The sequence below is a fragment of the Vanessa cardui genome, chromosome 13 (genome assembly GCF_905220365.1).
Source record: "Vanessa cardui chromosome 13, ilVanCard2.1, whole genome shotgun sequence".
Taxonomy (NCBI): Eukaryota; Metazoa; Arthropoda; class Insecta; order Lepidoptera; family Nymphalidae; genus Vanessa; species Vanessa cardui.
The window spans coordinates 1,478,064-1,492,050 of record NC_061135.1 but is presented as its reverse complement, the minus strand read 5'-3'; the positions used below and the strand labels follow the sequence as shown (position 1 = coordinate 1,492,050).

Here is a 13,987-nt window from a genome sequence, read left to right as displayed (position 1 = left end):
ACATTATAAAGGAAATGCATTTTATTGTGAGTACTGTACCTCTCAACAGTTCAACAACATTCAACTCTACTGAGATCTGTTTGACATATACTCAATGATATAGACTAAAACAACTGATGATCATGCCGTTTGATTAGTGTATTCAATATTAAGGATTCGTTTCAGTAACGTATAGTAAAAGTATCACAATGACATTTAGATTCAAAACCAACACTCTTCAATTAGGCTGTTACAAGCAATTTTGAATCGTCAACCGTCAGATCGAGAAGAAACTCAGTGATTACTCTTTTTCAACATTTAAAAGTCATGTTAGTTAAATACAATTATACATATAAATATATGCTTGCCAAGAAATCAACAAGTATTAGTTACTGTAAACTGGAAGTCTACTAGTATTAGTACTAATGAATATACCAGTAGCAATGAATATTTATTTATTATTTGTTTCATTTATATAAAATATGATTCTCTTGAAGTTAAAAAATCAAATTAACAAAAATCTCTAAGTGCCGTTCCATGCGCGACTCTCTTTTGTTTTTTTAATAATCCGTTTGCGTAGGAAATACCTTGCAATATTTTTTACAGCTATAAGAATGTCGTTTTAAAATCGATTACATTTTTATTAAATAGGATACACTAGCAAAATATGAGTATTAACATAAAGAAGTATTTCTAACAGTAATGATGGTAACGTTTGAAACGCTGGCAGTTTATTGGACATTGAAATTATCTGACTGAAAGTTACCACTGCTAGTAGGTATTGGCACTTAAAGAAATATTAAGTATCCAGCATCAATGCGCCAAGTGTTATGTGCCTGTTAATATACTATCTTATTAGCTAAGTGCTGCTGTTAAGTGGTATTATCTGATGGGAGGAGAGTAGTTACCTAAAAATACATCATGATTTGATTTGCTTCGGAACGCCTTCATACTAGATCTACTCTATTTCTAGTAATTGAAACTAATTTGTATTAAAATACATTTAGATCATTTATTATTATTCAATATTATATCAGCCATGAAATATATCAATTAATTTTATCTATTTAATTCATTTCATATAAGACTAAATTATAATTAAGAAAGCAAATTAAAACTTCATACTATATACAGATTAAGTACATTGATTATTTAATAATAATTTTAGTATTAAATTTAGCAGCTATTATAATCTATAGTAAAAGCATTCTCTTTACGTTGATAATAATTATGAATTATATTTAGAAATATCTATGAGATATATGTAATGGACGTAATTTTACCTTTGGGACATATTTGCTAGTTTAAACTATTCCCACGTCCGCTTATATCAAACATATTATGGAGAAACAATAGGTACATAACACATTTATATATCATTACATAGTATAAAACAAAGTCGCTTACCGCTGTCTGTTTCTATGCTTAGATCTTTAAAATTACGCAACTTTCATGCGTTTTTTTTAATACATAGACTTATTCGAGAGGAAGGTTTTTGTATATAATATATAGATAATTTATTAAAGAAACACTGATATTTTTAGACGTTTCTAATGTGACGTCATAGATTTGTTGATACATAAGAGAATACAATTTCGTTTCTTTAATGATTCTTAAAAGAAAATATTAAACCTTTATATACTGCGCTCAGATCCGATGTAAATTTTTTTCGAATGTGCCAAATTCATAATCATAAATTATTTTCTGTATGGAAAACACCATATAAGCTAATGGTATCACCCCTTATAAATGGCCCGGTGCCTATTGTCACAGAATCATTGTTGAACATAATTCCAACAGTAATCGATCACTTTACGAGTTACGAGCCGTAAAAATCGATCCTTTAAGTCACGTGTAAAGGACGATAGACAGTTTTACCACTCATTTGCAAAACAAATCCCTTTTTTGAATATAAGAATATTAACCTATAGCTTACCTTACATAGCTTAGCTTACGATTAGTCATTAAAGAATATATTATACACAAAATCTTGTAAATTAATATAAATTTATATAAATATGAGACAACATCACATACATTACTCTGATCCCAATGTTAGTAGCTAAAGCACTTGTGTTATGGAAAATCAGAAGTAAAGACGGAACCACAAACACCCAGACCCAAGACAACATAGAAAACTAATGATAATCTACATCGACTCAGCCGGGAATCGGACCCAGGACCTTGGAGTAGCGTACCCATGAAAACCATTGGTCCGGTGTACACACCACTCGACCACGGAGGTCGTAAATTACGCTTCTCATGTTAATATCTTAAACTGTAGTATAAGTTTTATGTATATTGCTTTGGTAGATTGATTAAAATCAAAGCATATTTTATTGGTTCGTCATTTCAACAAGAACAGCCTGTAAATTTCCTACTACTGGGTTAAGGCTGCCTCTCCCTTTTAAGAAGAAGCTTTGGAACATATTCCACAACGCTGTTCCAATGCGGTTTAGTGGAATACACGGGTGACAGAATTTCTTTAAAATTAGATACAGACATCTTTACTGATACTGTTGTTAATGACACAAAACGGACATTATTTACAATTCCTCAAATTCCAAACAGAATGCTCTTTATAACCATGTACTTAAAATTAAAATACCTTAAACCAACCTTGATTATACTGAGAAAACTAAAAGGGAATATTTCACATTTTAAATTTTCGGGAAAAAATCTTATGTATTTCAAAAAGGTATACATAAAACTACGAACTCAAGGGGAAGCATGGTAAATTAATCGCCGAAATTTTTCACCCTCTTTACATAGGGATCTTTTCCCCTGCAACGTCTATTGTATAGTTTTGAGTTCACTTTAATATCGCTATATTTTATAGTTATGTATATAAAGATTTCGAAGACAAAAGTTTAGAAATATTACGTTCTATTTATTTATATGTATGAGCCGAGATGGCCCAGTCGTTATAACGCGTGCATCTTAACCGATGATTGCGGGTTCAAACGCTGAATTTTCATCTGCTTAATTTCTATTTATGTCCTGTTTTGGAGTTCAACTTTGCTCATACCAAATTCCATCAAATTCGATTCAGCGATTGGTCATAAAGGAGCAACAGACAGACAGAGTTCCTTTCACATTTATAATATTAATATAGATTTAACATTATATTTATTAATTTATAAAAAGCAGATTTATTATTACAATCGTATTTGTATGTATGTTGCACTGCTCTCCTATCACACTTGGATGTAACATCGTAGGTCTTTGACATCCATACAAAAAAAAAACATAACTGTCATAAGCGCCAAAAATTAATTGAAACATTTTGACAGTTCAGTGAAATTTAGACAATTTCGACAGCGACTGTACGCTCATCATGTCCTCGAGACAGTACTCGAGACGCGTAGCTAGCGCACACATACAGCGCACCTACTCGTGAACCCTTTTAATTATGTGCGCCGAATTTTTTTTTTTTTTCAGTCATTGAACCAGTCTTTGATGTGACGCAAAACGTCAGACGTGTTGATGTAAACATGGAACATAAACGTGTCTGTGTTTTTGAACGAAACGAAAGCTTACGTTTGTCTATTTATACATATTATTTCGTACATGTTTCATGGATACAGAATTCGTAACAATTAATAAATCTCGAATGAGTCGAGATGGCCCAGTGGTTAGAACGCGTGCATCTTAACCGATGATTGCGGGTTCAAACCCAGGCAAGCACCGCTGATTCATGTGCTTAATTTGTCTTTATAATTCATCTCGTGCTCAGCGGTGAAGGAAAACATCGTGAGGAAACCTGCATGTGACAAATTTCATAGAAATTCTGCCACATGTGTATTCCACCAACCCGCATTGGGACAGCGTGGTGGAATATGTTCCAAACCTCCTCAAAGGGAGAGGAGGCCTTTAGCCCAGCGGTGGGCTTTTACAGGCTGTTGTTGTTGTTGAATAAATGTTATGATAAAAACAATAATAAAAAAAGCTTAGGTATCTAATTGTACAAAATTATATCATCATTATCATTACATAGTATAAAATTCGCTTACCGTTGTTGTCCCTATGTTTGTTTTATAAATCCAAACTCTGCTCGATTAGATATAAATACATTTATTTAACATAATAGGTTCAATCGGCATAATTCCAAGTTGTTCAATCAATCACCCTTATTTTTTAAGATAACACCGTTATAACCCGGATTCTGACCACCGACCGCTCTCTTCTGTTTTTCTTCTTTTTTTTTCTCCTGTCACCTCACAATGTATTCCGTCATCCAATTGGTCAGCCGAGCTAATTCCGCTCTTAACCTGCCAACCACGAGGCAACAGTGTTACCATCTCTAAATATAAAAATCATTACATATGTTTAAATCTTTAAAATTACGCAACGGCTTTTGATGCGTTTTTTTTTTAATAGTAAGAGTGATTTGAGGGGAAGGTTTTGATATATAAAACATGGACAAAAATATTAAAACATAGTAAATAAACAGTGAAAATTTTTGATGTTTCTAATGTGATCTCGTAAATAAACAAAAAACAAGATATAATGTCACGTTACGACTGTCGAGTTAACAATTTGATTATTTAATCCGTGCAACAAGAGTAACTAAGCTTCTTAACGTTTTTTCACTCCACATTCTGAATAAATATTAGCTTTGAATATAAATTAATCCAGTAACTAATTGATTCAAACTCGACATATTCATTATAATATTATTTTAATCTTTTCAAATCTAAGAATGTCACATACAAGTACAACACAAAAAGTATACTAAGGCTAACACAAAAGCCGATTTCGATTTTATAAATATTGAATTCAATTATGAACATTAAAGAACATCGACTCATAATACCCTCGCCTCTTGAATTATTTAGTCGTTCGAGCTCCTTGTATTGACTGTATCAATGAAAGTTCACAAGGTCACAACACAATACAGACTTTGTCATGACTTTTATCAAAAAATAATAAAGATTAAAAATCTGTTAAAAAAAAACATCAGTACAGTAACTGTTAACATCATTCATCATCATCATTCATTCACATATTGTGAATGAAAAGACTGATAATTTTTTATCTGTTACAATCGAAGGAATAAAAATAAACGAACGTGAGATATACGTACCTACTCCGTGCTATTTGCTAAAAGCTCTGTTATGTTATGCATGCAGTACGAGAATACGTTCGATGTTCATTAAACTAATTAAATTCACTTTAATTTTCCTCACAAAAACCATAGATTATTCAAGATTTCAAACATTTACATCAAGTCAATTCAATTATTTGTCTTTTCTCCTGTTCAGATTTTGTTGCGCCGACTCTTCTGTAGTCTGACGTGTCTCTTTGCAAATATTTGCAATACTTCTGTTTGAATAAAGAATTCGAATACAGTTTTTTTTTTAATAATCGTCTTATAAAATAGAAAACGCATGTTAATTTTATGTTTTCTCTCATTAAAGTTTTGTGTATACCTCAAAGGCAAACTAATTTTTCTAGTCGACATTTTCTAATCTAACTAACACAATAAGTCGTATAAACACTAACAAAAATCATGACCCAAACATAAATGAACAAAAAAAAGTTCAAAAAGTTGTCATAAAGCCTAAAATACGTACAAAATACATTATTACAATGTTTACATTCAATAATAACATTTATGACAAGGATTTATTACGAAAATCCACGTCGTAATAAAATGAGGCAAACTACATATCATGGGCAAAGTTTATGTAGCTTTTAGGATCTCGCGGGAATACCGTCAAATCCTTTATCCAAAACCCGAGCTTTATAGCTGTGTAACTTGCATGTCTGTTCTACAAATTTTAAGACCGCATTACTGTTTGTCATATATTCTACGGTGGACAAGACCTTTCATGCATGCTTCGCACAGGTGCAATGCTGATACTAAATTCACTACAGATTTTTTCTTGTTCATTTACTATATCGTCCATATACAAAAACCTTACTCTCGAAAGCATACTACATATTTATTAAAAAAAAATTTGCATCAAAATCCGTTGTAATTTTAAAGATATAAGCATAGGTACATATGGACAGACAGCGGTAAGCGACTTTGTTTTATATAGGTATATAAGATTTCGGACTAAAGTTCGCTGAAGTAATAAATCTTCATTGTGTCGTCTAATCAAAACATTAAAGCACAGCGCTAGATCGCTTATAGTGTGAAGATCCCGGGGCTTACGCGCTTATATGGCGCCACATAAGATTTGACAGATTGTAAGATGATGTCGCCTTTACACAAATACATATTTTTTTCTGTTGTATTATAACGATTTTAGTAGCCAGAAAGTTAGTTACTCGAACAACACCTTATTGACTGAAAAATTGTTGTGTTATTTAACTCCAGGTTCATACTTTGATTCGTATTATCGGGATGTTTTTAACAAATTAGGAATACTTACTGTTGCGTCGTATTATATTTACAACAATATTATGTATATTCACAGTAACATTGATCACTTTGATAAAATCAGTGATAATCATTGTATATGCACTAGAAGTAAGGATAAGCTTATAACGCCAAGTTTCCGACTCCGTAAAGTCAATAAATCTTTCTTGGGGCAAGGTATCCGTTTCTATAATAAAATTCCGCAGACATTTTTAAATTTGCCGTTTCATAAATTCAAATCTTTTATAAAAAATACCTTGGTAAAAAAAGGCGTATTACTCGATACAAGATTTTGTAGATGATAAAAAAGCGCGGAATTAATACCTGTTGACTTCCACGCAGGATACATTAATTTAAAGAATTGTAGTAACTAACATGACTGTATTTTTTTTTAAATGTTGAAAAAGAGTAACTACTGAGTTTCTGGCCGGTTCTTCTCGGTAGAATCTACTTTCCGAACCGGTGGTAGCTTCACTTAATTGTTAATTGACGATTCAAAAGTGCTTGTAAAAGCCCACTTGAATAAAGTTTATTTTGATTTTGACTTTTTTTTATTAGTACCTCTCCATACGCGCCCACTAATTAGCTGGGAAAACTACGGTAACGTCAGCTGTACAGTCTGCAGTCCAGTTCAATCGAAGTGGGTGTTCGGAACGCCATTTCTAAGGCGAAGTACAAATCACTATATCGATTTACTTCATAAAGTAACTTAAAACAATAGACTTGAAATAGCCATGCGTCTTTAATGATATTGATAATATAATGTCAATTTATCTACTTTTATCTATATTTCCTGCATTACTTAATTACTTTACTAAATTTCCCTACAAAGGAAAAGTCACCCGCATTAGATACACTTACCATAACACCGATAAAGTACATGAAAATAAAAATAAAAAATATGTACCAACTGTTGTTGTATGTACTTTATTCGAATATTTTAAAAGTAATTCTATCAATTTAATTTAAAGCTACCACTGATCCAAAATTTAGTATTTACTCAAAACAATCGACAAACAATGCAATCGTCAATCATAAACATCTATGTACATGTAATAATCATGAACCAATAAATTTATAAAATCTATATCTGTATCAACGAAAACTAACACTATTATAATCTATTTAATTGTATTCATATAGAACAAAATGTCTTATTTAATAATATATTTTCATGATATAAGTTAGTTGACCTGATATTAAGTGTAGTTAAATGAAACCATTCCTTACATGGGCAGTGCGCCACCGCCCTTAAAAATAAGATGTTATGTCCCTTGTGCCTGTAATTAAACTGTCTTACTTAACCTTCAAAGTATTCCTGGTTGTAGTATATCTGATGAATATGAGTGGTAGCTACACAGACGAGCTTACAAAAGCCCTAGCACCAAGTAAGATGAGCATGCTCTGAGTTCAAACTCAGTGGTCCAAAATTGATCATAATCATTACAGATAATTTAAGAAAACAGATAAATTTACAATGCTGCTACTATTGTTTTTATAGATTATGTTAAATCTCTTTGATATCTTCAAAACAAGCGTTAGAAAATCGATTTGCAAACAGACGAGTAAATAGTACTAATCTTTTTTCTTTGTTCTATCAAAAAAGTCGATTACATGGACTTTTTAACATATCGAAAACTACAGAATGTATTGTAATATTTATGTATGTATGTAAATGTAATTTTAATTTCGATATAAAACAAACTTGTGTTTATCGAATATACTATTCAGTTAAATAATGCGCACTGCGGTAACAGACTTCATTATTAATTACTTATTCATGGGCGATGTATTCATGAATATTCATGTTCACAGCTCCTCTTTAAAAACTTTATTGATATTCTGATAATAAACAGCCCGATGTTGTCTTATCGTTAATTTCTCGTTTAATAAAAAAAGTAATTAATTAATTCATTGAAACCAATTATTACTCATCAGTTATTCTACCGCCAAATAATAGTGCTCAGTATTGTTGTGTTCCGGTTTGAAGGGTGACTGAGCCAGTGTAACTACAGGCACAAGGGACATAACATCTTAGTTCCCAAGGTTGGTTGGCATAATGGCGATGTAAGGAATAGTTAATATTTCTTACAGCTTCATTGTCTATGGGTGATGGTGACCACTTACCATCAGCGCATATGCTCGTCCGCCAACCTATACCATAAAAAAAAAATTGTACCAAACAGTAACACTTAGTATCAGACTTCCGGTTTGAATCGTGAGTAGTTTAACAACAGCATCATGGGATATAGAATCTCGTTTCAAAGAGCGCAATGACTGAATGTATGAGGAATATTAAGAATGTAGGTGACCACTTAGAGTCCAGCGATATAGACCATATATTTAACATAGCTGTCACCCCTTCCTACTGTCAAATAGTATATGTATTATTACATAGTATATGTTGTTATTACACCTAACCATTATGTATATAAAAATATATAAATATTTTTATATACAAAAAGTAACAAAATTTTGCAATGTTCGCATTTACATTTTAGATTTAAATTAAGTAATTACAATAAGTTTCACGGAAATATAAAAATATATTTTCTATAATGAATACGTTGTTTGTTTCAGCGTGCGTAGAGGAAGATTGTATAGACTGGGAGGGCAAATCAGTGCCTCACGGGCTGTTGTACGTGCCAGGGCCAGGGGTGTGCTCCATCTGTGTGTGCTACCACTCGAAGCCCATGTGGTGCAAAGCTATTTACTGTGATCCGCCTTATGTAAGTTAATGGCAATTATTATTTTATTTTTATTAAATGACATTGATATACATTTTTCAAATAGCTAGCTTATGCGGTTACAATTTGACCAACCGAAAATTGATTAGATGTAAATTACAAGTAAATTGGCACTGTGATACTACAGCAGTCTCAGAAAGCACGGAAAGACATTCTTTCTACGTCTGATATCTCCGACCATGTTAAAATGGCCGCTCTATCAGATTATAAGACTACAAGAATACTATCACCACTCTAAATATTTGCAATATTTGTAAAATGTATTATCTGTGAAATTTAAGGATTATTCGGTTGGAAAAATACGTAGGTACAATTTATAAATAGTACAACAATATAATAGATAGAGTGCCAACTTAAATAATGTTAACGATTCGTGACCGGATATATAAATAGATAAAACCTTATTTCTCCACAGTTCTGCAAAAATTTCCGAGTTGGGGAACGTTGCTGTGAATTCGAGTGCTTGGACCCACCTGGAGAAGACACCAGGTATCGTGAGCGACAACGCTTACGGGCGCTCATCCTTGCCGGCAACTCTTCGGCACCTCACACCAAACCTTCTCTACAAATCAAAGCTGGAATCTCATTGATAGCAGTGGCTGTTGCGAGATTCGTCTGAAGAGAGACAATTTGACGATATATTTTCGTGCACTGGTGATAAATAACGGATATATCGTAGGCTCTTGTGATTTATAAATCTGCCAATCCAAGTAAATATAACTCGAGTTATAAAATCGTATAGATAAACACGGTGCTAAGATAGGTATCTTAGTGGTTGACATTCTCGTCTCAGAAACTTTACCTAAATAACTTCTAACAACTTAACCTAAAATCTGAAAAGGGACGCAACTACGTCACTCAAAGGTGACACCTCTTACAGAGGGAAATGTATGTTCGTATTATTCTGTGATTACAACGCGATACTCCAAAATCAGACAAGATGGTACTTTATATAAGATAATTTAGTAAATTTAAAAAACATTTCGACTCTTAAAAAACCTTAGTAAAAATTCTTGTTACGATTTCCTCCTAATCCACTATCTTTTTGTAATAACCCAATTGCCAAAGAAAACACCAATTTACCTCTATCGATACCTTTTATAAATTCACTTAAGTTACATTAAGACTTTCATTAGCTAGTCATATTTTTACAGAAACAATTTAGCTTACAATTAATTTCTATATTTATCAGAAAAAAATTTAGAATATTAATCAGACGATTCCGTTTTGCTTGTAAAAATGAATAAGGTATTTACACCGACAATAATCATAAAAGCTAGACTAAGGTTTGGGATCTTGCTTTTATGGGTAGAATTGTTATAATCATTAATTTATAAAGGTACAATTTTTCGAATTGAAATAAAACATTGCAAGCAGCATGCTGAGAATCTACAGAAGTCTTCAACTCTCAACAAAATGGCAGACTGCCAATTGTATGTTTACCAATTTGAAACAAAAAAATGTCATCGAAAATTGTGCTGTATCTATAAATTATCAGTATGATTTCTTAAAAGATTCGGACAAAATAAAATAACAGCCGATTGTCATATTGCTTAAAAGATTCAAGAATATTATAGAATATGGGTACTTACCTTTTTAAAATTTTAAGTGATTTATTTTTATTTTTTTGTACTTTGTTTAGTGACTAGTTCTTATATGACATGGCTGATTTGATAATTTAAATATTAGTATTTAAGTTTAAAGATAATAATTTATTACACAGATAATAATTAGATACAAATAAAATGTTCGGACCAATTTTATGTAAACAAGTAGCCTGGTGTTCGATATTTTACTTTCCATGTTAATTTTCATGTTAAATGTGTCTTGTCCGGTAGAATCAAAAAAGAGTACAGATAACAACAAAATGTTTGTACCATTTTGAATATAACGCTTTATCGACGTACCACACATAATAATATATAATAGAAAAAAAAACAATTGAAGTATACAATGAGCACCTACAATATATAAATTTTTGTAGTCGAATGTACTTATGTACTTTATGGTGCAATAATTCCCTAAAAGTTGTGTAATCCAGATTTGGCGTTACAAATTAATTATATTAATATTAAAATTGCAATATTGTACAGTGTATACATCGTGAACAGAACTTATAATTTTATGTTCACAAATGTGTAAATAAATTAAAACTAAACAGATGACGCACTTTTAATAAACGACTTATTTTGTGTTTAATTTAAAGTTTGAGTGTATTGTCTGTACCGTTAAATATTGCAATGCATCTCTTGTGTGGATGGACCATAAAATTAAAGAAAAGGTATCTGAAACATTGAGTAATTATATTGTATGCTAATTATTTTAATGATAAACTGTGTGCCTTACACAGCCCTTCGAGATTTCACTCGAAATTACATAAAACAATTTATTCTCCCTTCTACATTATATTTAAATCCAGTGATATTATAAAGTAGATAAATTATAGAATATACCAAATGAAAGAATTATGGAATTCTTCACTTCTTAATAAATCGTGTAGATAGGCACTTGAAAATTGTAGCTTTAAATTCCTACGTCATATCATCGGCTATTAGGTCTTACGCTCACTGAGACATACAGCCACGGTAAAAGCTTCATCGCGACGTAATGATGATGTAAAATTATACACTAACGATTTGGTATCATGTCATTTGTCGAATTACACGCCTAGCCTTAGAATTTTAATACAGCAATGCGATAGATAAGCTTAGATTTACTTTTTTTTTCATTATTAAACAAAGATTAGCCAGATTACGATGCTTTTTTATCTCGTTTAAAAAACTAAGTCACTGATGTCTATGTTGTTCTCGTAGGGCTACAGGATTGATAAATTACATACTAGTAAATATACCAATTATAATTACTGATTTAATTATATGCGTTTATAAAATATTAATTTTCGTTATGATATCTGATTTAATTGACGACATATACTGAACATTGCTTCTTATTTCATGAATGATTTTAAAATAGCTATAACTATGGAATTATGAGACGTATTTAGCTTAACAGATAAAATAAAACAACGTCCCCAGATAAATAGCAAGAATTTTACATTCATTAGTAGATATTAATTCGACTTAGCTATATAGCGTGACCAAGATATTTGACCTAGGTCATAGGCATAACGACATAAAAAAGTAGCTTTGACAATAAAAAAATTCGCTACACGCGTAGTGTTTCATAATGACATCTTCTCACGGAAATTTTAATAGGATTATTCAAATTTGGCTTAAACATTGACATCTAGATATCATCATAACATATCAACAGAAATGAATCACATCCTGCTTAATTGTGATAGACAAAATTTAAAGATTATTTTTAAATAAGACTACCAATCTATTTATGAGATGTAAGAAAAAAGCAAGTAACAATTAAAGGATATTTAAACAATGTAAACCTGTCAAAAAATCGCTAACCTGTTAAAATGAATATAGATTATCTGTTTGACTTTGACTAAAATCTATATTCTGTATATTATAATACTTCCGACTGTACTTATGGCTTATGATGTAATGATAATATTATTTTTATATTCCGAAATTTGGATCCCTAATAAACAGCCGGTACCGTCTAGATTATACATAAAACTAAATAAAGAATAACCCCAGACCTACTATTTCATTTTATTTTAAATCATAGAAACTGCTGTTAACATTATATTTATTTATTTTTGCCCAATTTAAAAATTAAAAACAAAACCTGAAGATCTATAAATATGTTTTTATAAGTTTATATAATAGTAATAATTTCGAAAGTGTTTGTAAGAGGTTTAGTATAAGGTTACTTCAAAAATCAAACACCATTTGAATGCATCAATACCTACATTATAGTGAGAAATTAAGAGATCGTGTTTTTATTGAACTTGGTTAAAAAATAAAAACTTCAGCCCTCAGGAAAAATACTAACAATAAAAACGGCTTGATTATTAAAATATTTGTATGAATTAATAAATCTTGATAATTTTGCATCAAAATGTAAACCAGATCAAATCAAATGTTTGAGATGAATTTTTGCTTTTGGTGGTGGCCACTTTGGTGGTTTGGTAATAATAAATCGATCAAATTAAAGCTAAAGTGGATCTCGATATACTTTTTCCAGTGTTAATAAATAACTTTCCGCTTTGCATGGTGTGCAAATAAAGTGTATATTAATAAGAGTAGATAGTAATTTCTTCTTGGGATCAGCCAAATGCCCCACACTCTTGTCCAGCCAGAACCAAATGAAGAAAACCGACAAAAAAATTATTTAACATCAATTCTTTTATTAATATATGCATCATATATAGAGTCATTGATGACCAGAAATAATACAAAAACAATTTTAATGTTTGCATAGTGAAATAATTAAGTTCAAAACCTGTACAATGTCATAATTTATTACATTATCACGCTCATAGCTTACATAATCTCTCCAATTAATTTAATATGAAACCATAATGTACCTTACCTAATTCTAAGTATCATTTGTATTCATTTTGATCTTGAATAAATGGTGTGAAACTATACATATTTTTTAAATTATTACAATTGTAAATACATGCAAATAAATATTTAGCTCAAATAAATCTTAGTCCAAAGTTACTTGTTTTATTCATATTTATATACCCAATATAAATATACATTTTATTTGGAAAGTATACATTTCTACTGGCAATACTTTTACTTTTTTAACCTGTATATAAGAATTATTTACATTATGGCCTTAAAAATCAAATCTTTAATTTTATAATTAAAAGCTTTTTTTAATATCCATTGTTTTATAAAGCAAAATTAATTGTATTATACTCAAACATTCTCATATTTAATGTTATTTATTGGTTAATTCTGAATTAATAGCTTAACAAGGTACTTAGTTATATATATGTTTATTTACATTTTTGCATACT

General features: G+C 30.7%; 1 protein-coding gene across 1 annotated transcript in view; it reads left to right on the top strand.

The window, feature by feature from the left end:
• LOC124534755 overlaps positions 1-13,678 on the top strand; it is a 45,509-nt gene extending 31,831 nt beyond the window's left edge. The window contains exons 2-3 of the mRNA XM_047110766.1: positions 8,930-9,078; positions 9,512-13,678. Of these exons, the coding sequence (XP_046966722.1) occupies positions 8,930-9,078; positions 9,512-9,715 (353 nt within the window). The 3' untranslated portion in view covers positions 9,716-13,678. The remainder of the gene's footprint in view (positions 1-8,929; positions 9,079-9,511) is intronic.
• Positions 13,679-13,987: the final 309 nt, after the last annotated feature.